General features: G+C 41.1%; 1 protein-coding gene across 2 annotated transcripts; it reads right to left on the reverse strand.

Annotated features, from left to right (window-relative positions):
• LOC125252077 (pecanex-like protein 3) lies at window positions 1-27,231 on the reverse strand. 2 transcript variants are annotated; one of them, XM_048165096.1, is made up of 33 exons: window positions 25,271-27,231; window positions 23,343-23,551; window positions 22,912-23,017; window positions 22,776-22,815; window positions 22,576-22,671; window positions 20,193-21,914; window positions 19,130-19,429; window positions 18,985-19,042; window positions 18,770-18,911; window positions 18,376-18,687; window positions 17,440-17,472; window positions 17,163-17,334; window positions 16,954-17,064; window positions 15,669-15,760; window positions 15,462-15,571; window positions 15,255-15,360; window positions 15,075-15,167; window positions 14,696-14,846; window positions 14,471-14,615; window positions 14,106-14,283; window positions 10,849-10,957; window positions 10,404-10,533; window positions 10,230-10,288; window positions 9,917-10,132; window positions 7,920-8,173; window positions 7,385-7,615; window positions 7,169-7,272; window positions 5,093-5,240; window positions 4,639-4,869; window positions 4,251-4,525; window positions 3,993-4,159; window positions 3,514-3,893; window positions 1-3,182 (listed from the first exon to the last, which is right to left on the reverse strand). In XM_048165096.1, exons 1-33 carry the CDS (start codon window positions 25,421-25,423, stop codon window positions 3,021-3,023), a joined length of 6,795 nt encoding a protein of 2,264 aa, XP_048021053.1. In that variant the 5' UTR covers window positions 25,424-27,231; the 3' UTR covers window positions 1-3,020. The 2 variants fall into 2 exon arrangements, with proteins under 2 accessions (XP_048021053.1, XP_048021054.1); XM_048165097.1 differs by lacking the exon at window positions 22,576-22,671.
• Between the last annotated feature and the right edge of the window lie 354 nt (window positions 27,232-27,585).

Consider the following 27,585-nt stretch of genomic DNA (forward strand, 5'->3'; position numbering starts at 1 on the left):
TAAGTATAGGCAATTTATTAAATTGCTACAATTTATGAATTAAAATAAACCAAACAGCTAATTGCAGAAATGATTAACTTGCAATGCTATCGATCCAAATCAGTATCAACACGACTTTAATTCCTATATGGTTTGTGGATTGATTTTACCACTCTCTAAATAAATCTTGATAGCAATTAATATTTTGGGGAACAAAGACATGAACAAAATGACTGTTTTGCAAACAATAACACAAAAAAAGCTTTAATTTAAATAGGAGGGGGAAAAGAAAATCACATAAAAAACTGTACATAACTTTGAATATTGAATAACAGTTTTTAAATAAAACAACCTCCAATATAACTAAAATTAAAAAAAAAAAAAAAAAATACAGGATGATGTACTATTTTACAATAGTTGTGCAAAAGCAGTATTAACTGATACAATTCCCCAGACTTCATGATTCTGTCGAGAGAGAGAGAGCTGTCCCCCTCCGCAAGCACAGATACACCGAAGCGTGACGCCCCTAAGACTCAAAGTAGTGTCCTCCATTGAAAAATAACCAGAAATCCAATAATAATAAAATAGATTTATATATATTTTTAAATATATTTATATACAAAACATGCTGTACATATATGGCAGAGATTGGTTAGATCCCTTTTAAATCACTGACACCCAAGACTATCCAGTAACTTGTGCTTTCTCCCAGTAAGAGAAGAACTCCCTGTTGCTTTGGAAAAGTCACCCTAAAGATGAGAGTAATGGTCCTGGTGGGAAGAGAGAAAGGTTGATCGGCCTCGAACAAATCGCTCGATAGAGGCCATAAATGAGCCGAGTTTGCTTGGCAGACTAGATGAGAGACTTGAGATGGCCTAGAGAGCGTGTGTGGTGGTGATCGGGAACAGACTAGGCTGCACCGTCCGCAGAGAGACTTCATGCTTAGTGTTCAAAGAACTTGTGATATGGTCTGTGATGGGCAGAGAGACTCTATATACTGTCAGTGTTATAAACCTATTAACAACCGGTGCTTTAAGTGACAATGAATAAGTGAGCATGATCAAATCGTTGTGAACTGCCTCTACTGGCACTAAACGAAGCTAGGGACTCAAATCACGTCAAAACTTGATGTTGATCGAGAAGAATCATCTGTTATGAATGCATCAAGCATTGTAAAATGAATGGGGCCGCTCAGTAGAAAAACACTTCGATTGTTATTTTGCAATGAAACCACATTACTCTGAGGAACCAGTGTAAAATCTCAAGCAAATATCCTTCTCTTCCACTTGAAACCCAGGCAAATCATAAGGCACCATTTTCTCATGGCGGCCCCCCCCCCCACATGCCGACTCTCAAACCATATCCTTCAACGCAAAGCTTTTTTTTTTTTTTTAAGAGCACAGCTCAGCCACGTCAATCATTTTAAGCTAGGAAATTGTATGGTGAAAAAGCACTGAACGGATTTCTGAATCCGAAAACCACTTTAAACGGCTCACAGGATATTTCAAGCTCCTTTACGTCGACACGCCACAGCTTTTCCAGGCTGATGTCAGTGGTGTATTGTTTGACTGCGAGCATTTGATATGTTTGTTGTTGTAGAGGCAGTGAGTGCCCCGCTTTCCACAGCAGGCGGTCTGAGCTTCGTTCGCCCAACAGCAGATATATAATGACATCTACATTTCCAGTTGTATTACACACAGATAGGGAATTTGCTAGTCACAATCAGGTGGATTCAAGAAAGGGGGGGAAAGCTTAAAGTTCACTCATGTCCAACTAGTATCAGCACAATCAACAGAAAAAAGAAAAGAAAAAAAAAAACCAGCCACTCCATCCATCTTCATTTGAGATCAGCAATCAAATAAATTTTTGTCTTTAGAATCAGAACATCTTTATTGTTTTTTTTCCCCCATCAAGTTCTTCCAACTAAAACGCTGGAGTTTAGAAATCGAAGCAGTAGTTTGGTTAGTTCTATTAGTAGTAGAAGGGGGTGGTGCAGTAGCAGTAGTATTGCAAAGAGGGAGACGCTTGCAGTAGCAGGAAAAAGCCCGACGGGAGGCCACGATGCCCACTACGTCACCATCAGAGCCCATTCGGTAGGCAGCAGTTTAGGAATTAAAAAGGTAGTCTGATTTCCTGTGGGATGTATAAAGAAATAAAAGAAGGTCGGAAAAAGACAGAGACCGATGTCTTTTGACTTCTACTCTGTCCCAGCTGTCCTACACTTCACCACCCAAAACTCAGGCCCCTCCATCCTCACCTGAGCTGGCTGTAAACTATGTAGGGAGCACCAGGTGCTGAGGGAAGTGCGCATGTGAGCGAGTACATGTGTGTATATTCAAGTCTTATCCCTGAAGCTCGCTGAAGAACGTTGGTGGTTGTGTTATTTAAGAGCGTGAGCACATGACATGCAGCTGCCTGATGGGCCACCAATGTGATCGAATGTCTTTTCTGGAATGTGAGAGCTATGAGGGGATTCAAAATCGAGTCCTTTGGTAAAGGACAGTGGCTGACGTGGTGGAAAGCTCTGGGCTTTGATCGGAGGGAGATTAAAAAAAAAAAAAACTGCACATTACAGATGATGCACGGCGTTTGTGGATGTTAAGCAATGGACTGGATGAGTGAGGGTAAAAACAAAAGCTTGAGTAGGTTTAAGGCTGCTACAGAGAAAAGGAGAGTTCCCTTTTTGTTACTGCTGGTGGTACAGGTCACAGATTTGCTTTGATTAAATGACCTGAACCTCCTTTTGTAAGAAGAAAAAAAGAAAATCCCTTAAGATTGCACTGACTGCCCACTTTTTTGGCTTATGGACCAGGAGGCCAAAACAGTAGCCAAAGACGCTTAGGAGAGCTCAGTCCAGAGTTCGTTACTTAGGCAGCACTCTTCTAGTGTGCTTCCGTATCTGGTGATGTGTTTAAGTATACTTGCGAGAAACATCCTAATATTTGCAGAACTGACTGAAGATGCTTGAATTCCTCCCAGCTCTCCCTCTCTCTCTGGATGGTGAGGATGACCATGGGCTGTACTGGTCATGCTGTGAAGGCTCAGCGGAGGTGCTCAAGTAAAGGCAGTTCTGTAGACTCCTCCCGTGCACTGGGCGGGTCTGATGATGTAAGGGGCGTGGTCTCAGAGGGTATGACGGCGCCCACTGGATCCAGTGTTGGGCTGACATCAGTGGGCAGGACAGGAAGGGGAGGCTGCGAAGGCTAGGAAAAAAAATTAAATGGGTTAATTTTGTATATACGCACTTAAAGTTGGGAAAAAAAAATTGCTTGTTCGCTGTTAAACGTCTCAGATAATCTGACGGCAGATAAAAGTAAACTATTATAAAAATTATTTGATACAGAAGTGTGCATCAAATATGCTAAACATGAAACCTTGAACATGTGTCTGTGATGCCCTAGAACAGACCTCATTGGTACTTGCGCATTATGCACATTTGAGCTTCTACTTATCCTTTTAATGGCAGTTGGCAAACCCACTAATCTGCCCCAAAACCAATCCGTGAGATTGGCTCGGGACACCCCAAGTCTTTACCTGTGTGCGTATGCTCTGTGATGCTGAACCATCCCCTTCCATTACAGCAGGTCCGTTGAATCCTTTCCTCCCTGGCAGACTCCATTTGCTATATAGGGCCTCATAGTGACCCAGGCTTAGGCCCCTCTGAGACACCCTATGACTTAGATTGTCCTGCAGGCTACTGGGGCAGAAGCGATCTGCAGGCGGCAGGGCCACTGAACCACTGAAAGACAGCTGGGAGCTGGACAGGTGTTGTCCCAAAAGCCCATGGATGGAAGAGGTGCGTTGCAAGGAGCTAACAAGCCCTGCATCCATCCTGCCCTCTGATTGGCTGAGCAAGGCAAGTGGAAGGGGCTGGGGATGCAGCGGCCAGGAAGGTCCAACGGGGTTGTCAGTCCCTTGAGACAGAAAGGAAAGAGTGAGACTCAGCCTGCACACATCATTGCTTTATTGATTAGAGGTATACAGTAGCAGTGCAAGAGAAGCAGGTGTCTTACCCATTAAGGGCTGTACAGTAGTGGGATGAGGCTGAGGGATGCTGGATGTTGTGCTCTGAGGAGGATGAGCTGCAGGGTTGTTACTGATAGAGGTAGAGCCACCACCACAGTCTGAATCCTCAATGTTCCCCCCACTGTTGCATCCGGCACCACATCCCTTCTGAAGCCTGAAGAGAGCAGAGAGCAAATACATAAAAACAAAAACACTACACACCTAAAATGTAATGTAAAAATACATGCATGTTTCCAACGCCCGACCTATCCCAGCTGCTGATGAACCAGGTGTAAATGTTGTGAGGGCTGATGGGGCCTCCCCAGACCGAGCGCAGCTGGACATGGGCCCCGGCGTAGGATGTGGTGAGCGGGGAGACGTAGATAGGGTATCCGATGGGCTGATCACAGGACGAGTTAATCATGTTCCTCAAGGCTTGCTTGGCGTTCTGGATGCTTCCTCGTTCAGGATTCCGGTTCCGCAGGAAGACCAGCTCCTGCTGCTGTCCGGCCCACAGCCCGCGCACACACTCACGGTTTACCTAAAGGAGGCAGCAGGGATAGACTAGTTACAGTATTGACTAGACTAGTTAAAATACATATTTACAGTCAACAAAATGTACATGCTAAAAAACAGGCTTCTGCTGCAAAGCACCTTGATGACTCTGAAGCTGAGGAAGCGTTTGTTCAGCATGATGATCTTGTACTCGTCGCTGCCGTCATCCATAACGTGGCGGAGGGCGAGCAGAGAAGGCATGTTGGCCAGAATAGCACTGCGCCAAACAGGGTCACCCTCGTGAGAGATCAGCATCTTCTCTTCATTAGCTGTGATGGCATCGTACAGCACCACTGGGTCCTCATACTCATCAGGAGAGGTGAAATGATCCTGTGAATGAGAGACAAAAAATCTGAATGCAGCATTCCAGAGAGCCATTTTATAATAACTGCATCATCATCATTAGACTACTTTTACTTTATACAGCATGAGATGTGAACTGTACCTTACCTAAAGTCTATTTTGGTAGAGGCTATGAAAATATCACTGCCTTACCCCAGAAACCTGATTAAAGTGTGATATCAGTGGGGATGGACGAATGCCTCAGCTGTACCTGGTGCAGTTTGAGGGACATCCGTACACCTGGAGCTACCACCCTGTTCAGCAGGTCCATGTCTGCAAAAACCCACTCGTCTCTAGGAGAGGTGATGCGAAAGTCACCCTTGAACAGGGCATGAAGGCCGTAGAGAAAAGGCTCCAAACTGAACGTACAAGAAAGAGAATCAGTGTGTTTACAACAAAATTCCACTCATAAAAACCCAACAACGCAAGAAAACCAAATAGTTTATGACCTGTCCCTGATTAAAACAGCTTAAAGTGGTATTCACATAGTGAGACTTTACGTGAGTTATGGCGACATGAGCAGCAGTGATAAGGTGGGTGTGCCCAACAATGCAAAAGGCTAAGAAATGCTTAACTTTATGCAACAACTAGCAATATGAGTGAAAAGGTGCAGAGATATAATAAAAAAAAAAAAAAAAAAATATATATATATATATATATAGCTGCAAGCAGCGATGATGGGCTCAAGTACTACGGCACCACTTACTGGTGGCTTTAGGAAAAATGCATAGTGGGCACAAGCATTTAAGCATGTAAATATTAGTGGACCATTTCAGTCTGTTGTACATGTCACACTTCCTGCCACCAGCTGGTGGCACTATGACCGTGATCCACAATAGTCATATCCATGCAATCGCCCCCATGACCAAACATAAAACACCAATTTAATCAAAATCAAACAGTCCACTTCACTTAGAAGATATAAGACTCTTCCTGTTTCCCTTTTTCATTTAACCCCTTGCCGTTCAAAATATCAAAAATAATGTTTACAATTTAGCATCCTTTGTGTCTTGGAATAATATTGACTAAGTTTGGTGAGAATCACTTGAATTCCCTTGGAGAAGTATTTAAAAGAGTGTGCAATTTTCAAAAAAATCCACTTTAAATGCAAAATGACTCATGTCCTGTTGGGTGGTTGATTGTCAGAGCAAAAGTTGTTCAGGTCGGTGAGAACAATGTGTACACATTTTTATACATATACATAGGGATGCACAATACTGTATATCGGCCACCATATCAGTATTGGCCGATATATTAAAGCCGATGAATAATAGATTATTTCCTTCAGCTGAAACAATTCAGATGTGCACTGTTCACCATGATGGTTTTCAATTGCTTGAAATATGTTTGGAATCACTTCAAGAAGAAAATACAGTTAAGTGCAACATGTGCAGCACAAGTCTGTCATATAAGCTACATAAAATTATAATAAAAACACTACTGTATAAGAATGTTGTAAGTTCTTTTTGCGCCCGTGTTTAAGCGCGCTGTTACGAGAAGAGCGCACCCATAATGGAGCTACACCTTCATGACGAAGTTCGCTTGTGCATGCGCAGCCTTTTGTTTTGTGCAACTGTATGTTGTATTATTATGCTTATTTTGTGTATAGGCCTATATATCTGATTTATCTCATATAAGATATGTTTGGTTAAGAATTAACATAGTAAAGCACGCCGATGATCATCTTTAGCTTCAGCTTCTTTTATTCTGAATGTGTGTATAAAATACTCGCCTGATAGCACCCCCTGGTGGCAATATGATATAACAACTTACAGAGAAGCTTATATTTGCTTGAATGGTAGGTTCATATATATTAATAAACATAAAAATAAAATATATTAAACATATTATAATAATATTTCTAATATACGCACTTGCAAAAAGGTTAAGAACCACTGGTTTAATTAAAATAATTAAATTAGGCCTATTGTCCATTTTATTTATCCATGTCATATGCATTTTCATTCCTTAAGTAATGTTGTCCAATGACTTGCTTTCATTATTTAGGCATTATTTTATTTCTAAGCCAATAGATTATTTATTTATTTATTTGCATCCCTACATATACATATAATAAAGTATGTATGAAATATAGGCCAAGTGTTTTATTTATCACACAAAATTGGACACTAGGCTAGTTATGTAGCACACAAATAAAATTAAGGAGCATTCAGCAGTAGAAACACCATTCTGTAAAAACGCTAAACATGTGAATAATGCAAAAGCAGACAACAAATGTTATTTAAATTATTCAAGCAAAAACATTGTGATCAGTTTAAACTCTTACCTTGCTGACATGCTGTGGGAGGCGGTGCCCAAAGCTCGACGGCCCAGAATACACAACCCAAAACAGAGTGTGACCAGAGGGGAATCCTTCTCACTTTCAACTGGCTGTAACAGGAAAAAAAAACAACAAAAAAAAAAAACAATGTTACATCTTTCATTCCCATGTAACCAGACCACAAGTCAGCAACTATAAACAGCAAAGCCGTCTTTAAAATACCGTTTCTCTGCGGCTATTGCAATATTTGATCCACTCCAGGTACACCAGACAGAAGGAAAAGGGAGTGATGCCAGATGCACGGTGGTCATAGTCTTCATCTATGTTCAGGTTGAAGGTGGGGTCACTATCCACATAGGATGGGCTGAGGCAGGGCCGCAGCGCTTCCTGCACAGTCTCGTTGGCCAACCACTCCTCCAGTTTGGGCGAGCGGCTCACATAGTAGATGATACTCTGTAGTGGAGAGACTTGAATCATTGCTCTGCATCTCAGTAGCTACGTTTACACGGACACGCTTTGCTTCAGTCAGAATGAAATCATTCCGAATAATGCATTCGAACAGTGTTTATATGAACGTTAAATAAAGTGATACAAATATACAGTTTCCCGCTGTTGCCGCATAATAACCATGATCACTTTTTTTCTTTGTTTTAAACTGCAGACTTAATATTCATCAATATCGGATAATTAATAGGGTCCATGTAAACACAAAGCTACTGGTGGTTTTATTTGGGTCATTCATCTGCTAGGAACTGACCTTGACATAATATGTGATGAGAATCTTGCGCAGGTCGAATACTTGAAGCATGGAAGCTGCGTTGTTGTCGCTAATGCTATAGCCCTCCAGCACATATTTGGTGGCAGCCACCTCCCAGGCCAGCCAGCGCTGACCAAAGGCAGCATTGAACGAGAGCATGTGGGGGAGATGACCTGGCTCACAGCAGCAACAGCCTTCATCTTCCTCCACGCCTTCAGTGATCGCCTCCACCTCCCTCTGCTGGCAATATGTTCCTGAAAACACAGCCATTAAAGAATAGAAAAAATGAAGAGGAGAAAAAACACTGTTTAAGAATAATCAGTTGCGGTTCATTATCAGAAACCTTTTATTGCACCAAAACTATTCAATTCCACAAAAGGTTCTTTATAACACAAAAGCATTCTTTAGATTTTTAAAATGTTCTTCATGCTAAGAAAAAAAGGAGGTTCTTTTAAAGAGGTTCTTTTAAGGACTGTTGACTAAAAGGTTCTTTGGTAGAAAAAAATGGTTCTTCAATGGCATCACAGCGAAAACCACCTTTTGGGCACAGGCAAAGATTTTTTTAGCTTCATATGATTTTACCCAGTTGGACAATATCAAACATGTTCAATATTTTGAGCCGATTTTAGAAGAAATATTGTTTTAATTTATCACGAGTCTATCAGTAACAAGGCACATGAGTTTGTGTGTGTCTGTGTGAGTTTTTCTGTTTGAAATGACTTAGTCTGGTAATGTAAGATTAACAGTTTAGTGTGCAGTAACCAGTTTTTCTCTGTAACCATTTACAAAGTCTGCAAAGGGTACGCTGCCTAGAGTTTTAAAATGAGATTCAGATCAAATTTTAAAAGTCAAAAAAAGTATTTAAGTTTTTTGAAAATAGGCTCATTTTCCAACTCCCCTAGAGTTAAACAGTTGAGTTTTACCGTTTTCGAATCCATTCAGCCGATCTCCGGGTCTGGCGGTACCACTTTTAGCATAGCTTAGCATAGTTCATTAAATCTGATTAGACCGTTAGCATCTCGCTCAAAAAAATGACCAAAGAGTTTCGATATTTTTCCTATTTAAAACTTGACTCTTCTGTAGTTACATCGTGTACTGCGACCGACGGAAAATGATTTTCTAGGCCGATATAGCTAGGAACTATACTCTCATTCCGGAGTAATAATCAAGGAACTTTGCTGCCGTACCATGGGTGCAGCAGGCGCCATGATATTACGCAGCGTCTCTCACAAATGTCTCCGTGGTTGCAAGGCACGCTCCCTGTGCAAGCAGGGGGTCACAGGCGGTGCGTAATATCATTACGCCTGCTGCACACATGGTACGATTAAAAAGTGGAGTGTTCCTTTAAATGTGCTTTATGTAAGAATGACAGCTAGTGGTTGAAATGGATACTGCAGTCCAAATTCAAAATATTGTTTGCCCCACCCCATCCTCCTCAGACTTGATGCTCTCGCGGGTTGCCAGTTTGAAGACACGCAACAGGAGCGAGCTCAATTGACATTGGAAGGCAAGAAGGCTTACACACTGTAAGATAATTAGTTGATTTATTGATTTATGATGAGTTGATATCACGTTTTAATATGCTCCCCTTCATAGAGATATTTAGACGGATGCTGAGGCTTTTTAGGTTGGGTAGAATCTGCGATCTCTGACCCAGTTTGTTCGTTGGCTTCCATGGCTGCAATCCGCTGCATGTGTTTTCCGCCAACTGGCAACCCAGTGTGGCGATATACTATTGGGTAAATTGGCAACGTGCGGTCTTGCACAGACCAAAACAAAAACAGAAATTCTGACACGGAACGCAAATTTCAAAGTAAAATAACTGGCTGTAGCAATGGTTTTCAGAGAAACGATTATGTGAACTCAGCATGTTTAATAAATATCTGCTAACATATTATGGTATTTTTATGCTTTAGTAGTCAAAAACTTACATAGAGCACCTTTAAGAAAAATAGTACTGCATTTTGTTTCAGTCCCTTTCCTGCAACACAACTCACCCCTGAACTCCAGGCCTCTGAGCTGGAAAGTGACAAGGCCGTTGCCGATCTCAATGATGTGTACGAGAGCATTGAGGTAGTCGGAGGCCAGAATGAAGCAGTCTCCTGTGCTGTAGTTTCCCCAACGGCCCAGCAGAAGGTCCCCACATAGCGAGTGCTGCAGAGAGCGTGTCAGATGCTCATAGAAGATGGAGTTCAAGTTGTTGTCATCAGCACCTACCCAAGCAAGAGATAAAGGGAGAATTAGAGGACAGATTAAGAGGAAAGCACATAGATGAAATGGTCTGTATTAATCAGAAACAATATCACATACCAGGGTTGCGGTCCAGCTGTGTGGCCAGACGCGTGTTAGAGTGATCCACACGTTTGGTGCTAAAAGACAAAATAATATTTAAGTGTTCATGTAATGTCTTCAAACTTTTAAATTAAGAGTCTGAATTAGCAAAACAACACAGCTGACATTTGCTTGAGATTTCTTAAAGCTTACTTGTAGTCTCTCTCCCAGAACTTCACAGGCCGGGTGTAGGACGTAACAAAAACAGCGCTGCCCAGCACAGGGTTGAGGGGAGTGGAAAAGAGAGCTGAAAACACAGCTTGCACAAACAGCATGGCTGAGTCTAAGCGCAAAAACGAAGTTAAGGGACATTTTCAAAAACCAACTGTACAGCAAGACATTGTAAACATACTGAGTGTGAAAAATATGTGGGGACAAACAAAACTCAAACTCATTTATGGACAAAGCAATTGAACCAATTGTGAAAACTACCTAAAACAGCTGAGGTGGAACATGTGAACTGTGGCCCAGAGCAAAACCAATGGTACAGCTGTGCTATAGGAAATGGCAGCACTCCCACTGGGCACATATTAACACCAAGGTAAAGTTATGAGATCAGCATTCAGGTCTGTGTGAGAGTAACACTGGTAAAGGATACGGGGAACAGCGAATGGCTGAGCGAAGGCATGGAAAGCAGAACCCCATGTGATCTGCCAAGGTGCTATGTAGGTCAGCACAAAACGCAGCTTATACAGCAGATCCCACATCTGCTCACACACAGGAGAGATGACAGCAACATCAGTCTTGAGATTCGGCTTTACAACCTCACTCGGGCAAGAGTATAAGTAACAGTACATACAAACCTTTAAACATGTCATTCAAATAGAATGTATATGTTATGCAACCATAACGCTTTCCTCATATATTCATACATCTAAATTAGAATCTAAAATCGTGATGTTTATAAAAAAAGAAAGAAAAAAAGAAAGAAAAAAAAAAAAAACATCCAGACATGAAATGCTTCAACAACCTATATACACACCACTGTTAAAAGTTTGGGGACAGTATGATTTTTTTTTTAAAAGAATTTAATACTTTGAATTTGTGCTCTGCATTTCACCCCTCTAAGTGCACACACACAGCAGTGAGTAGTGAACACACACCCGGAGCAGTGGGCAGCCGTTTTTGCTGCAGCACCCAGGGAGTGATTAGGGGTTAGGTGCCTTGCTCAAGGGCACCTCAGTTGTGGGTAATGAGAGTGGAAGAGAGTGCTGTTCATTCAAACCCCCCACCTACATTTCATGCAGGTACTAAGACTCGAACCTGCAAACTACGGGTTACAAGTCCAACTTTCTAACCATTAGGCCACAACTTCCCAACATGATGGTTTCCACAAAAAATATTAAAGTAGTCATGAACTGATAAATCTAATTTCTTGATCTTTTGTCATAAGAGGTCATTGTACTATAAAAACATCCTGTAAGTTTCAGAACTCAAAGCTTCCTCGTTAGTTAAAGCTGCTGTCCGCAACGTTTTTGTGTTCAAAATGTACAAAAATTATATAATGAGAATGTACAACATGAATCCATTTTCCAAACCGTGTTTTTGTCTAACCCTGAATCATTATGGTTTATATTCGGACTATTTCAGACCGGACTGGTAGGACCCGCCGCAGAGTATCACAGTAACTGCGTGACTCGCCATAGACAAACACAGAGAAAAGTAGCTCCGACTACAACGTTCTTCCGTGAGACGCGTGCAGTTCTGTTTATTAACCGCTAGAGGGCCAAAAATCGCAGATTGCTTTTATTTAAAACAGGTTTGGATTTTGTCATATTATGACGTAATAGTGCGACGAAAGACCACCTCTGCAGAAGAAGATACTTTTACATGATTGACTCTTTAGCCCAGGCCACCGATTCACACGTCATGTAGTAGTAAATACGAGAGAGATGCAAACACAGGATTACTCCGGCAACAAAACAATAGAAATGCTTCTGAGGATTAAAAGACATTTTGCAGTGACAAGTTGTGGCAAAACACAGTCATTGCATTGCCTTCATTGTGATCCTAAAATTAAGAAAGTGTGGATGAACTTTATTTTTAATTCCAGATTGCATCAGCAAGACACTGTTTGTATGTTTGCTTCAATTTACTGTGGATTCATGTTTGAATTCAGTGATGAATATAATGGATCCGACTGTTTTTACCATGTCACTATTGCTTTGTCTGCTACAGATCGTTTGATATTTACTGAGTATTTATACTGTAGCACAGATGTCAAACTGAATAGTTGACAGTTGTGATTTGCTGTTCTTTCCTTTGCTACAGCAGTTTTGGGGTAATACGGGGGATTTCCGAATACAGAAGAAAGCATGTAGAGAACGCCATTTTTGTTATTGTTTTGATTTAAGCCATCTGTTGTAATCCTGAATAAAAGCTCCAGTGGGCAAGATCTTCTGTTTTGTCATCAGTAATACATTATAACACGCTTCATTTTATTTAAAACACGACACTGCAAATGACAATGTACATACATTTTTCACTTTAATGAAAAGGATGAATGATGAAGGATAGATGTTTCGAATTGTTTGCAAAAACTACGGAACGGGATATTTAACATCGGAAGTTTAGAAAAAAATTCCACATAATGGCAGGTATGTCAAAAACTATTTTAATATGCAAAACTGTTACTATTACCATAGCAGTGAGCATTTACTTAAAGGTGCCATCGAACGTTTTTTTACAAGATGTAATATAAGTCTAAGGTGTCTCCTGAATGTGTCTGTGAAGTTTCAGCTCAAAATACCCCATAGATTTTTTTTTAATTAATTTTTTAACTGCCTATTTTGGGGCATCATTAAATATGAGCCGATTTATGCTGCTGCCCCTTTAATTCTCGTGCTCTCCGCCAACGGAGCTCGCGCTTGCCTTAAACAGTGCCTAAACAAAGTTTACACAGCTAATATAACCCTCAAATGGATCTTTACAAGATGTTCGTCATGCATGCATCGGATTATGTGACTATTGTATACTGTTATATTGTTTACATTTGATTCTGAATGAATTTGAGGCTGTGCTCCGTGGCTAAAGCTAACATTACACACTGTTGGAGAGATTTATAAAGAATGAAGTTGTGTTTATGTATTACACAGACAGACTGTAAGTGTTTAAAAATGAAAATAGCGACGACTCTTGTCTCCGTGAATACAGTAAGAAACGATGGTAACTTTAACCACATTTAACAGTACATTAGCAACATGCTAACGAAACATTTAGAAAGACAATTTACAAATATCACTAAAAATATCATGATATCATGGATCATGTCAGTTATTATTGCTCCATCTGCCATTTTTCGCTATTGTCCTTGCTTGTTTACCTAGTCTGATGATTCGGCTGTGCTGCTCCAGACGTTAATGCCTGCCCTTGTCTAATGCCTTTCATAATGTTGGGAACATGAGCTGGCATATGCAAATATTGGGGGCATTGGTTATGTTGAGATTCACCTATTCTAGTGCTTCGAGCACTAAATCAGAATATTAGAATGATTTCTGAAGGATCGCGTGACACCGAACACTGGAGTAATGGCTGTTTAAAATTCAGCTTTTCCAACACAGGAATAAATTACATTTTAAAATATATTAAAATATCTTTTTTAATATCTCACAATTTCCTGTATTTTTGATCAAATAAATGCAGCCTTGGCAAGCATAAGAGACTTTCTTTCCAAAAAAAAAAAAAAAAAAAAAAAAAAACTGACCAACCACAAACTTTTGAGTAGTTCAAAAACTGGATTGTGATAAGAACCCCTTGAATAACATTATAAGTGGACTTTAGGGACAGATTATAAACGTTACAAGTGTTGAATATGGCCCCTTTAAATCTGACAGAGATGTGACTGTATGCTCAAACCTTGCTGAAGAGGATGGACATGCAGTAGTAGTCGAGGAGAAAGGTCTGTGAAAAGCGCGGGTAGTCGAATTGGAAGAAGAGGGCGGTGAAGCACAGAGTGACATACTGCTGAGACGGGACACAGAAGGATGAACGAAGTAGCTTCATCCCAGCCACTGAGATGAAAAGAGCACGGCCACTAAAGAAACAGATAAAGGATACCATCACTGCACATGAAAATCTGAAAATCTAAAGTCTGAGACCACATTGAAAACTTGGGAATACAAAATCTTCCAAAACAACAGAGTAACAACAGCTCGTGGTAAGCTTTATTCTACAATAGGACTAAGAGAAATCTTGAGGATTCTGAATGTTCTTGTTCTTACTAGGCTCCAGGTTTGTCAGGGTTTTGGCTGACAGTGTGAGCTTCAGTGGTGAGGGAGTTGAGCACTACAGCCGGGTAGATGAAATACTTCTCCACACACTGCAGCCAAGCATACAGCTTCTCAAACCACATGAGCTGAGCAGCATCTGAGACAGAGAGAGATCAGTCCATCACACTTGTTCAGATTTGCAGACATTAATGTGTGTGTGCTGGTTTGACTACTCACCTCGGACCTCAAACTGGCTGTATTCTCTAGAACGAAGCACAGGGTGAGCCAAGCAGAACCAGGGCAGCTGTTTGCGGAGCTGAGGTAGGAGGTAGTGTGTGAAAAACCCCACTACCCCAGCCAAGATGTACAGGACGAAACTGAGAGCAGGCTGAAAAATAGTGCAAAACACACATTAAAATCAAAATCAATGCAATGATTTAAAAAAAAATTGTTTATGAAAATTAAATTCTTAATTTGCTACATTGAACGAGACTTCACACCTTCACAAGACTAGAGAAATGATTGTTCAGCCCTTGGATTAGGACTAGTTTTTCAGGAGCAGCTCACAATGAAATTACTAACATACTCAAAATCACATTCCGGGCAGCCTACTGACCTGCAGAGCAATAAAGACAGTGCTGGCACTAATGGCGAAGGTGATAATGGCCATAAGAGGGCACATGACCAGGTCTGAGTGAAGAGTCTCTTTCTGCAGAGTTAGAGAGAGGGGAGTCATTTAAAAGCCATTAGAACACTTATTGAGCAAAAGATAAATGCAGATGGAGAGAGCTTTTACCACAGAGTCACGCAGTTTCTCTGGAAGAGGGTCTTTAATCTCTAATGGGGGCTCTTCTGGTGTTCGGCTCTCCAGCTCAGGGAAGAACTTAGAGCGGACCAGAGACCTGCCCAGTGAACAGTGCGAAAAACATGTTAGATGTCAATCACAGAGCTGTTGGTGAAGTGAGATGATTGGGAAGTCAACAGCATGTATGGTGACGCTGACCAGAGGATGGTTGGGTCGCTGCTCTGCCTGCTTAGATGATAGGACAAGGCAAGGAGGAGGCCACAGAACACAGAGAAGAGCACCGGGACATGTGCTTCTCCCCACGGAGCCTACACACGCAAACACACACACGATACATAAAATGAGTATAGGAAGAACCGATTAACACAGCTCTGTTGTAAAAGAGACAAACAGCTTCCCACTTACATTGATGGCACCAAGGCAAAATCCATAAACCAGAGCCGCCACCAACATACTCCGCAACAGACTATAGACTGAAGACAGGGGGCTTGTGGTGGCTGAAACACAAATACACACACACAAATTTACAAGATCTCATACTCACGGTGCAAGAATGAATATCTTCACACTCGTAGCCATGCGATATGGCTGTATATCAGCACGGCTGTGATTCGGCCGCCATCTAATGGCGTATTAATGTAACTTTCACTGATACTATTGACGGACCCTTTCTCAATACCAAATATGGCATATTATTTATATAAAATAGTATTTATTGAACAACAATTTTTAAACAAATAAAAAAAAAAAAAAACACAAGCAAACAATTCAGTCAAACGTACAAAAGTAGCACTCAAGTACAGGATTTAAGTATATTAAATATAGCCTAAATATAAAATATGAAACATACTTTTCCCCTTAACCCAAATCGTTTTGCTCTGGAACAAGTAATAGATAAGACCAAAGATTTTCCTGTTTCATATACCCAAATATCTTGTTTAACCACCATCTACATAAGAGCCAGTGTCAAATACCCGAAGGATTCGCCGAGATGAAGCTTACATCCGTGAAAGAGTCCAAACAAATTGTAAAATAGTTGCTATGTTTATATTTGAGGTCTAAATAACCACATTCTCACCTAAAAAACTCTTAAAACTAAATTTCGTGAGATAACAGTAGTATTTATAAAAAAATATGGTGCATTTGCTCGACCGCCATGACACTCGCGTGATACAAACGTGAAACGGCTCTAGTTCTGATACAGGGGGAATATCGCACGGCTCTCACCCAATCAGATTCAAGAATGAGAAAGAACTGTTGTAGTATGCCTGCTGTCTGAGAATCAAACCCTTGACCTTTGCATTGCTAAAATAATGCTGTACCAGTTGAACAGGAACATCATGGCTATAGAAACACTTTTTGATAAGGTTCCATTTGTTAACATTACAAACAATTAACTAAGAATTAAAAATACTTTTAAGGCATTTATTATTTTGTCAGATAATGTTAATTTCAACATTTATTAACAGTAAAAATGATCTCTTTATCTGTTTATGTTAATATTTAATGGACCTGAGCTAACATGAACCAAAAATTGACATTTGTATTTTTATTACTAACGATAGATTAATCGTTACTGTAACAAATATATTGCTCATTGCTAATGTTAATTAATGCTAATGTTAAATGATTGGACCTTACTGTGAAGTGTTACCGCTATAGCATCAGTAACGTACAAAACGTGTCTCACCAGTTCCACCGAAAATGTGCATGTCCACCTGTTCCAACAAACACATGAGGAATGTGTTGACCTGAGGTAGAAGCCCAAACAGGAAGATGATGGGAAAACAGAGGGTGAAAACTGCAGAGGAAAACATATGATTAATTACGTTATTGTATTACGCACAACTCAAAAAACAGATGTTTAACAGAACTGGCTTTGAATGATAGTGAGCAGACCTATGAGTATGTCTCTAGCACAGAGCAGAAAGTGGGCAGAGAAGAAGGTGACCCCATAGAGGGTGAAAGGCCGTATACTCTCTGAGTGGCCGACCAAGTCAAACACCCAGATCAGCACACAACACAGGCAGAAATACACCGGTCGGCTGTACACGATGATCCAGTTATGGCCCTACAATAAAGACCACATCAAATGAGCTGGGTTGGTAAAGACAAAATGTCAAAGGACTGTGAAAGTCTAAGAAAAGAGAAGACTGCCAAATAGCCATGTACTCACATGCATCGGAGATGCTGCATCGGGCTGTACACTCTGAAATGGACAAGAAAAAAAAATTAACATGGGACACATTTAAGGGTTAGTTCACCCAAAAAATTACATTTCTGTCATTAATTACTCACCCTCATGTCGTTCCAAACCAATAAGATCTTTGTTCATCTTCAAAACAAAATTTAAGATATTTTTGATGAAATCTGAGGGTTTCTGATCCACACATAGGCAGCAACATCATTGCACCTTTTGAGGTCCAGAAAGGTAGTTAAGACTTTGTTAAAAGAGTCAACGTGACTATAGTGGTTCAACCTTAATGTTCTGAAGTGACGAGAATACTTTTTGCGTGCAAATTTGAACTGTTGCCATACACAATTGACGTAATGAACGCAGTGAGTGCAGTCCATCGGTGTTCTACGTGAGAATGCCAACTCATTATTGGCCGGCTCCTGCATCAGCATCACACGCATGTGTCATGCTGCTTACGTGTACAGCGTCAGACAATACTGAGCCAGCATTCGGGTGTAAACACGGAAGCACTGCACTGCGTTCACTACATCAACTGCGCATGACAACAGTTGAAATTGTTAAATAATGTATTTTTTTTCCTCGTTGCTTGTTTTCTTGCCGCTTCATAACATTAAGGTTGAACTACTGTAGTCACATTTTAATGATGTCTTTAATACTTTTCTGGACCTCAAAAGGTGCAATGACGTTGCTGCCTATGTGTGGCTCAGAAACCCTCAGATTTCATCAAAATTATTTGTGTTCTGAAGATGAACAAAGGTCTTACGGGTTTGGGACGACATGAGGGTGAGTAGATAATGACAGAAATTTCATTTTTGGATTGAACTAACCCATTAAAATTATTTGAAGATCAAGAGATGCCAACAACGAAAACAAACAAAAATGGAGCATTTTAAAAATGCTATTTCTCATACTGACCTTTAGCAAGGAGTACTGACAGCTGGCAATGACTAGACAGAACTGGAAAACCCAGATGTCCCTAAAGAAGCCCTGGCGAAGAAGCAAAAAGCCAAGGAAAGCCACTAAGCTGGCCAACACCACCGCAAACACATTCTCGCCAACGCGTCGATTCCTGTCCAGTAAGGCTAGCAATGCTAGCCTGTCATAACGAACTCTTAACCATTTCCCCGGCAGCACCCAGAATCGGTAATACTGTTTAGGCTTGGCCTTTTCCTCAATCATCAATGTGTTCTCCTGGGATTCATGAGGAGACTCGTGATCTAGGTCGAACTACAAACAGAAAAGTCAAAACAATCAGCAGGATTGTGAAACGGAACATGTGTTTTGAAGATGTTGAAGAGTTAAGTCTCACCTCTGGCATATCCAGGGGCAGCCCACGAACCTGCATGCCCTGGAGGACCACAGGTCTGGGCTGCAGCATGGACAGCACCGGCGCCACCTCCTGGACATCAGTGGAGGTAAAGCTGGAGGACTGTGACTGTCGTTCTCGCTCCCTGTGCCAATGAAAACGGGTCAAACACTAGGAAACTGCTGAATATTATCTCAATGGTTAAAGTTAAGACTTACTGGACTGGGTCCTCATATCCTCCACCAGCAGGCCCAAAAGTATAAGACCTCTTTACTCCTGAAATTAGATCATTTCAATTAAAGAAACAACTAAACCAGAATTAAATTAGTGTTACAAGTCAGTGAAGCACAAATGATTCTTTACCACTCTCATCATAAAAGTAGTGCACAGCTCCCTCTGAGGTGTCATCAAAGGTGGACGCCTCGTGAACACCGCTGCGGGGCAGAAGCAGCAGGGAAGAGGCGGCAAAGTGCAGGGCGGAGGGGAGCGTTCGTGTACGGGAATGAGAGGAAGTGCGGACTCTCTGGAGGTCCTGTAGACTAGGAGGAGAACCCATGGCAGAAGGGGGTGGGGTGGGGTTACTACCAGCATTATGTCGCCTGCGAATGGCCTGCGTCCTCTTCACATTACTCACAGAGTCACGTTTACTTCCCTCCTCTGGGGCTACATGAGCAAAAAAGAACAAGCAAATAGTTTTAAAGGGCAAAGGAAAGAAAATAATGATAACAGCATAAATCAATTAAAATAATTATTAGAGAAGAAATATTATTAAAAAGGAAAAAGTGCAAATTCATAATACAATAAAAATAACAAAACAAAAAAAAGACAAATTTTCGGCCTAAATATGAGTGAATATGGGTCTCACACACCATGATCACACACACACACACACACACACACACACACATAAAAACTACAACAGAAATTATTATAGTATTATTAAATAGTATTATAGTTAATTAAAAGAAGAATTTAGGAATAATTAAAGAAAAGGAAAATGTAAAATGTATATTAAAAGAAAACAATTAAATATACATATATTTTTAAAAATTAAAAATTGGCTTTTCCAGCCTAAATATTGGGTGAATATAATGTGGTATGATGGTCTCACACACCATGACCAAAAGAGCAACATCCCACAATAAAAAGTTCTGCAAGGCTCTAAATATTTTTGCACATCTATAGGCCAATTCACACCGACAAACGGCAACAAACAAGCTGGCCGTTGCTTTTAGAATTTTTTGAAAACTAACTTATGTTCACACTGCCCCAACAACCCAGACCAATGGCAACAGACGCCGAAGGCTAACACACTGATCCAAAACAACCCAACAAACGTGTTTGTTGGCGTTTGTCTGTGCGATGTGAATTGGCCTTAAGAAATGCAAGAAAAGAAGTGCTGAGAATAAATCTGTTCACTCCTCACCTCCTCCTACTGCCCCCTCTTCCAGCAGCTCTCCTGCCCTCCAGCCCGTCTGGTTCCCAGCCCAGGAGCCCCCAAGTGAGTCTAGCCTATGGTGTGCCCTGGAGAAACCCTCTGAGTGCACTGTCCGAGCCTCCAGGTCTGACTTAGAGATGGTGAGTGGACGTGGGGCAGGAGTAGAAGAAGGGGGTAAAGGTAGCATAGTAGATGCAAGGGTCCCTGTGTTGTTGGAACCCCCACCAGCCCCATCCATGCTGAGCACTCTGGCATGAGTCTTGGCACTGGCTGTGCTGGCTGAGCGCTGAGCACTGCGAGAATGGGAGGGTCCTACTTTGTCAGGCTCCTCCCCCTCTCCAGGACTAGGTAACTGAGGGGGGCCAGGCTGGGAAGCTATGACGGCATTCGCCAGATCTGGGGAGTAGCAGGAGGTAGAGGAGCTCGAATCATCATCTTCATCATCGTCTTCGTCGTCAGAACTGAAGCGACGTTGGGATCCTAGGCTAGAACCTGCACTCATATCGCTGCCATCATCTTCGTCGCTGGAGTCCTCAAACAAGCTCTCGCTGTAGGCTTTGGCACCCAGCCGACTGCGTACAGGGATGTAGTCTCTGTGTTGGCCACGGTTGTGGTGCCGGCGATAGGAGCCACAGTCGAAACTGCTACTGCCAGCAGCACCTCGTTTGCGGGGAGCTTTCCTGCGACCGGGGCGGTGACCCACACTGCCCCCAGCACGTAGCAGCTTCAGATCTTTAGGTCGCACCACCTGCTGCTGAGCTTGCAGAGATGGTGGCTCTGCTAGGAGGTAGGACGGGGCGGAGACAGGCAGAGCAGGCTCTGAGCAAACCAAGCCCAGTGCCAAACCTGACGGTACAGAGCTGGCCTGGCGGGGAGGAGGAAGGGGGGGTATAGGGATGCCACCATCAAGATCGCAGGTTTCAGAAGGCCCGCTGCTAGACGGCGACGAGTCTTGCAAAGAGGGCTGTGCAATGTCTGCAAGCAAAGGGGGAAGGTCCTCCCCCTCCACCAGAGTTCTGTCTAGGCCCTGCCCAGAGGAGAGCTCTTTGGAGGGTGAGCGTAGCAGCACGCTGTCTGACAGGTCATCTGTGTCACTGCCACCCTGCAGCATGTCTGCAGGCTGCTGATAGGAGCCTTTACCCTGAGGCAAAGCTGTGGAAGGAGCATTAGACATGGGTTTATGAGTCTGGCCCAGCGAGGGGCTCTCAAGCTGTGTTGAGTCTGTTTTCTCGCTGCGGTAGCTACTGACTGTACTGAGAGTCTCTCTGTCTGTGGCCGCTCCACCTCCACTAAAGCAGCTGTCAGTGGAGCCCGCAGCCAGGGCCACTCCAGTGCGGCTGCCTGGTTGCTCAGCACCGGGGGCAAAAGTGACAGGGTCAAGGCCCAAACCCAACAAGTTCTCGCTTAGTTCCTCACTCAAGCTACTTTTGATAAGAGGGCTGAGAGGAGCATCTCCCAGGCTCTCAGAATCAGCTGAAGGTCCAAGGGGGGAGTAGCCTCCTAGACCCTCCCCATCAGGGCTCTGCGGGGATAGCTGCTCCACACCGCCATTATCCGCCTGGTCCTTCTCATCTCCATCTTCTTGGCTAGAGGGCGATGGCGGGATGGAAGGACAGTTTGCTGGGTGCAGGCTACTAAACCCACCAGACATTACATCACCCACACCAATTAGCCCTCTGTAATCCCCGGCCAAACAGGATGGCGCCACACCTGCAACAACAAAAACTGTCCAGTTACTACTGAGCAGATTAGCCATGTTTAGAGGTACACATAACTTGGTACTAGTAACATCTTAAACAAACCCATTGGTTTTAAGCTATCAATTCATTCAGTTAACTTTATTTATAATATTTTAATATCTTGTCATATTTTGCAATAAACATGTAACAACTTATTTTATACATACAAATCAATGACTAAACTTTTTAGCTTCAAATTAAAGTTTATAATGTTAAGGTTCATCTCAGAGCATCTTTTTGGTAGTAGTGACAGATCTTTTCTTCTGTATTGTGAAATAAACCCAAGTTAAATGATTAAAAAACAACAACAACAACAACAACAACAACAACAAAAACTCCAGGGCAGGGACTTTATTCTATCCATCAGTTCTTGATTGATAAGTTGAGGGCATTTCAGTTTAGTAGTTTTTACTGGAAGTTAATCAAAGGGTCATAAACGTCAAATGGGGCAAAATAAATAAATGAATAAAAATTAATTTAAACATACAAATCTAAAACATGCATGTACAAAATAGATGAAAATGTGTGTTGCCACTGGATTGGAAGGGAACTGGTGAACTATCTGGGGGACTGTCTAGGGAACTGTCCAATGCAACACTAATGAAGTGAAGCAGTAAAGGGACAGTTCTTACTAGTGTTGTCCTGAGAGTTGTGTCGAAGGACATCTCTATGTGCAGAAGTTACGATCACATTATTACTGCCGTGCTCCTGAATGAGCTCCTTAATATCTGAAATTTTAAAAATCAGAGAAGAATTGAAACGCAAGCATTCCAGTTCATGTTAACTATTTGATGTTGTATATTTTTAAAAAAGCAACAACACCACAACGTACCCTTAGAGCCTCCAGGATCTTCAAGCTGTGGTAAAAATTCCTGAGCAAAAAAGAAAACAAGTCAGAGGAAATTGCAACAAGTTAAGGAAAATAATGCTTAAGGACATGTGACATTTAGCATTAACAATATCCTTACCGACACCTGATTCAATCCAAACAGCGAATGCTGGGAACTGCAGCGTACTGGAGGGGTGGAGTTCACCTTTCGGAACACCGTCATTTCCACACCGACACCACTGTCCCTGTAGGAACAGGCATGCTGACATGAGCTGAAACTGACTACAGCAGAGTGACTGCTCGACACCAACAGCTGTTCAACAACAAATCCCCAAAGAACATCTGACTCAGTAGCATGATGCTCTACAAACTGATTTGGTCTACTTGCTGAATTGAGCGATAGATAAATGGAAGAAATATACTATCTATCTATCTATCTATCTATCTCTCTCTCTCTATATATATATATATATATATATATATATATATATATATATATATATATATATATATATATATATATATATATATATATATATATATATATATATATATACAGTAGTAATGTACCTGTGTTGGCTTCCGTCGTGAGCTCCAGAGCCTTCCTCTCCTTCTTCCACTCTATGGGGGTCAGTGGTGAACGAGGCCTGCCTCTTCTCCACAATCTCGCCCAGGTCAAACATGGCATGTAGTCGGAAGTTCACTGCTTTTATGGCCGTGAAGAAGGCCGCTATCACAGCGCAGTACATACCAGCCACCACTAAATTGGCAGGAAGGGCCTGAAAGAATGAATGTGGGAGAATCATATCAATGTGGTTGCAATAACTGCAACCTCAATTTCGTTTCAGACACTGCATCTTATGTAGGCCACAATGGAGAATAGACTTGTGCAATAAATCTGATTTCATAATGTTCTTGCGTAAGTCTTTAACAGTATGCAAAATACAACATAAGTAATAGTAAATGTATGCATTTATTCATGTTATTTATGCTACATCAGCATGTGTAAAATCAGTTAAAAAAAATATGTATATTAAACATTAAAAATGGCATGACACACAAAAATGAATAATTTATACAGAGGTAAAAATATATTTAAAATTAGATGCAATTGAGATTAAAAACCCTGGATGTTTTCATGTTGCCGATTTACTAAACATTCTTTAGACAACTTTGAGAATAAAACTGAGTAAAATCATTGACTAATGACATTTTTAAAGTTCAATAAAATATTTTTAAAGTCCCTGTGAACCAGATTACAAACAACTTTTCTCCAGTGTTATGACGTATTTCCAAGTGAAACGGAATATGAATAGAGGGCAGGGTTGTACTTTAGCGCTCCTCCTCTCCATCTCTCACTCATAGCAGACTAACGGTTGGAGGGGGAGTGGTTTAAGTGTTTTCAACCCAAGCTGTCAAACTGACATCAGAGGAGGAACGCCATTCCAGACCGGAAATAACTTTTCAGATTTTGGTTAAAGATTACCGCGAAAAACTTTTTTTTTCTGTGTATTAACTTGCACGGATTAATTGTTCACCACAAGACAAGTAATATGCACTAGCAAAGTAAATAAGGGGCCATTTTTGATTTCATGATGACTTTAACAGTCAACTTAGGAGTGTTACAAAAGTAGCAAGATGGAAGTTCACTTGAAAGCACAAGTATCACTAGCATAACATTTCATGTTTATCCACATGCTTTTCTGTATTATCACTAACTGGTTGCCACACTGAAAAATTGATGCAAAGGAATGTCTTCCTGAAGACTAATGTAATGATTCCTTCTTGTATATCTGATAAATAACATTGATTGTGCTTGTAAGGTACTTGTACTAACATTCTGTAAAACTTTAAAAGGAACTTTATTGAACGTTCTCTTATGTTTCATCAGGGCAGCATTCATTTGACTGAAAATACAATATTACAATTTTAAAAAACTATATTAATATAATTTTAAAATGTAATTTATTCATGTGATGGCAAAAGCTGAAATTTCAGCATCATTACTTCATTCTTCACTCTTCAGTGTCACATGATCCTTCAGAAATCATTCTAATAGGCTGATTTGGTGATCAGGAAACATTTCTTATTATTATCATCATCATATATTATCAGTGTTAAACAGTAGTGCCGCTTAATATTGTAATGTAAACCGGGATTTTCAGGATTCTTTCTTGAATGCATTTTTTTTTTTTTAAATGTAATGTATACAATGTTCATATACACACTATTTTTTACTCTGACACAAGGTTTGATGTTATCTTGGTTCTGCTTCAATGTGCTTTTCTAATGTCTTAGAAAAGACATTCCATAGCTTCATAAAATCTGCCCACATGTGCAGCTGTCTTGCATTATGAGAAAGATTCAGAATCAAACAATTTTTCAAGAGTAAAGCTCGAGATCAGCAGGTAAAGAAAGTTTCTCAACATTACTGAGTGACACAGTCTGAATATGTGCTGGTGGAATTCTTTACCTGGGGAATGACTTCATGAACTTACCATGTACAGAAGAAAGGGGAAGGCCAAGAGGAATATCCAGAGGTAGAGATGAAAGCAGTTCGAGAAGGTACTCTGATGAGGGTCCACGTACCATCCTCCGGTCAGAGAAGCCCACACTCCCTGCCGCAATATCTGAAGAGCTTGAGAGCCCATCTTATCGCTTCGGGATGAGACAACTCAGAGTTCTTTACGTTCCCTTCTCAAAGGTTCTAGTGCGGTACTTCCATTGGGAACCTCAGGATGGACTTTCTCGGACTGGAAATGAAAAGGCTGCCCAAAAAAATTAGCAGAGTGTGCGAAGATACAGAACAACTTCAGGCTTGTGTGTTTTCAGCATCGACTGTTCTTTTGCATGCTCCTCCAGCAGACCCCTGTTTGTAGTGCAGTTCATCAAGAGTTTTTGGCACAACTGTGACCCAAGGGCTACATGAAAACATTCATCCTGAGGAATCATCAAAACTGCTTGGTTTGGTTTCTTTACAACTTCCCAGCACTTTAAACAAACACAATTCCATAAATAAACAAGCTGTTCTGATGACATACTTAAGATCAACAGGCTATTTTGAATATGGTCATTTTACCCTATTTGTGGCATGATAATAAGGCTTGAGACATTTGTCTGATTTAGATAAAGTAGCCTAAAGAGGGATTTCTAGAAAATACAATTCAGGGATCAGGTTTCATAATATAATATTTAATTTTAGAGATGTCAAGAGATATGCATAAGATCACTGAACAACTGCATGAGCTCTTTATACCATTTCAGGCAATGCAGAGAAAAACAGGCAGTTAGTTAGTTAATGTCTCCACTGGCTTTCTACTCTTCTGTAACTATTGTAAATATGGTATACAGCTTCAGAGTCCTGAGAATTTAATTTCTATTTTTGTTTTTTTGTTTTTCTGTAAACCTTTCCCGTTGCCCAACAAGAGATATGCGTATATGACACCGTTTAGAGTTTTATATCTTAATTGACTGCTGATTAATTTTAACCTACAGCCATCTCATCCAGGCCTGAACAGTCATAGAATCCTTTCAACTTTTCCCCGTATGGCAGTAGCTAATCTCTACAACTGGAAAAGGAAAAACACTGAGCATCCTCGGCAAACAATAGTAGTTCAAATAAACGAAAGCTGACAAATGTCTCAGTGTAATTGGCTTTAAACCAATACAACTTCAGCTAATGTTAGCATAGGTCTGTTAGCTTGCCTAGAGCAGCTTTGAAATTATATCGAGTCTAAATAAAGACAGTAGAGAGATTAATGTCCAGGAAAAGTTCCAATATTCTTCAATAATAATGTTACTAGAGTGCGAATATTTTCAGAACTGTAAACAAACCGTGTGTTTAAATAGCAATAGCGCTAACGCTGACAGCTGAACGACTCAATTTTAGCCTGAATCAAAATGTTAAACATCAAACCAATCAGAAGGGGCGCAGGTATTATATTTAATCTTTTTTCTCCTCAGTTTTTCGAATTAATTTGACGCATATCTGTCCTCTTCCAGCTCAATATCACCTGACAATCACTAGCCACACCGCTAACATGCTACAAGCAGTAGTGAGACACCTCTGACTTTGGCTTAAGTGTTTTGTAGCAAAATTTCGTGCACTCTTTAACTCCGTCAACACTCCATGGGTTATCTCGACAGAGTCTGCGTTAAATCCTCCAGAAACGAGAGCAGGAAAACCACAGGACAGCGAAACTGAACGCGAGTTAGCATCGGCTAACGGCAGCACTGAGTGCTTCCTCCTTATGATGAAAATAAAAACACAAAAACACACACAGAACGCAAAATATCTCTACGTGGTTACCACAGCAGCCATTTCCACGGTAAGTCCTGGGCCGCTGTGTAAAAACTGCAGCGAGAAAAGCCCGAAATACGAGCTCGCTAAGTTCCAGTGTCGAATCGCTTCATTCACACAGGTAGCAAACACCCACCTACAGGAAGAGAACTGATGCTGCAACGCGATTGGCTGCTGCTGTTAACACCTACCTGCAGGGACGGAACTGATCCGTCAATGCGATTGGCTGCAGCAAGTGTCTGTCATTCAGTGGACGATCATTGATTTGATTAATCAATCAGACATAACTTTTTTTTTCTTTTTTTTTCTATTCTTTTTTTTTTGTGGTCAGGTTGCAAATGTTTCATTTAGCCCCTTCAGACCTGAATTATGTTCCACTGAGCAAAACATTTTTTATCCACTTGATATTTGCTCTTCTTTAATGTATAAATGAGTCTAAAAAAAGATTTGTGCAAACTCATTTTTTTATTAGACTTTTTTCATGTCCATTACAATGGACATCAGGGCTTAAGC

Source organism: Megalobrama amblycephala, linkage group LG18 (genome assembly GCF_018812025.1).
Source record: "Megalobrama amblycephala isolate DHTTF-2021 linkage group LG18, ASM1881202v1, whole genome shotgun sequence".
Classification (NCBI taxonomy): domain Eukaryota; kingdom Metazoa; phylum Chordata; class Actinopteri; order Cypriniformes; family Xenocyprididae; genus Megalobrama; species Megalobrama amblycephala.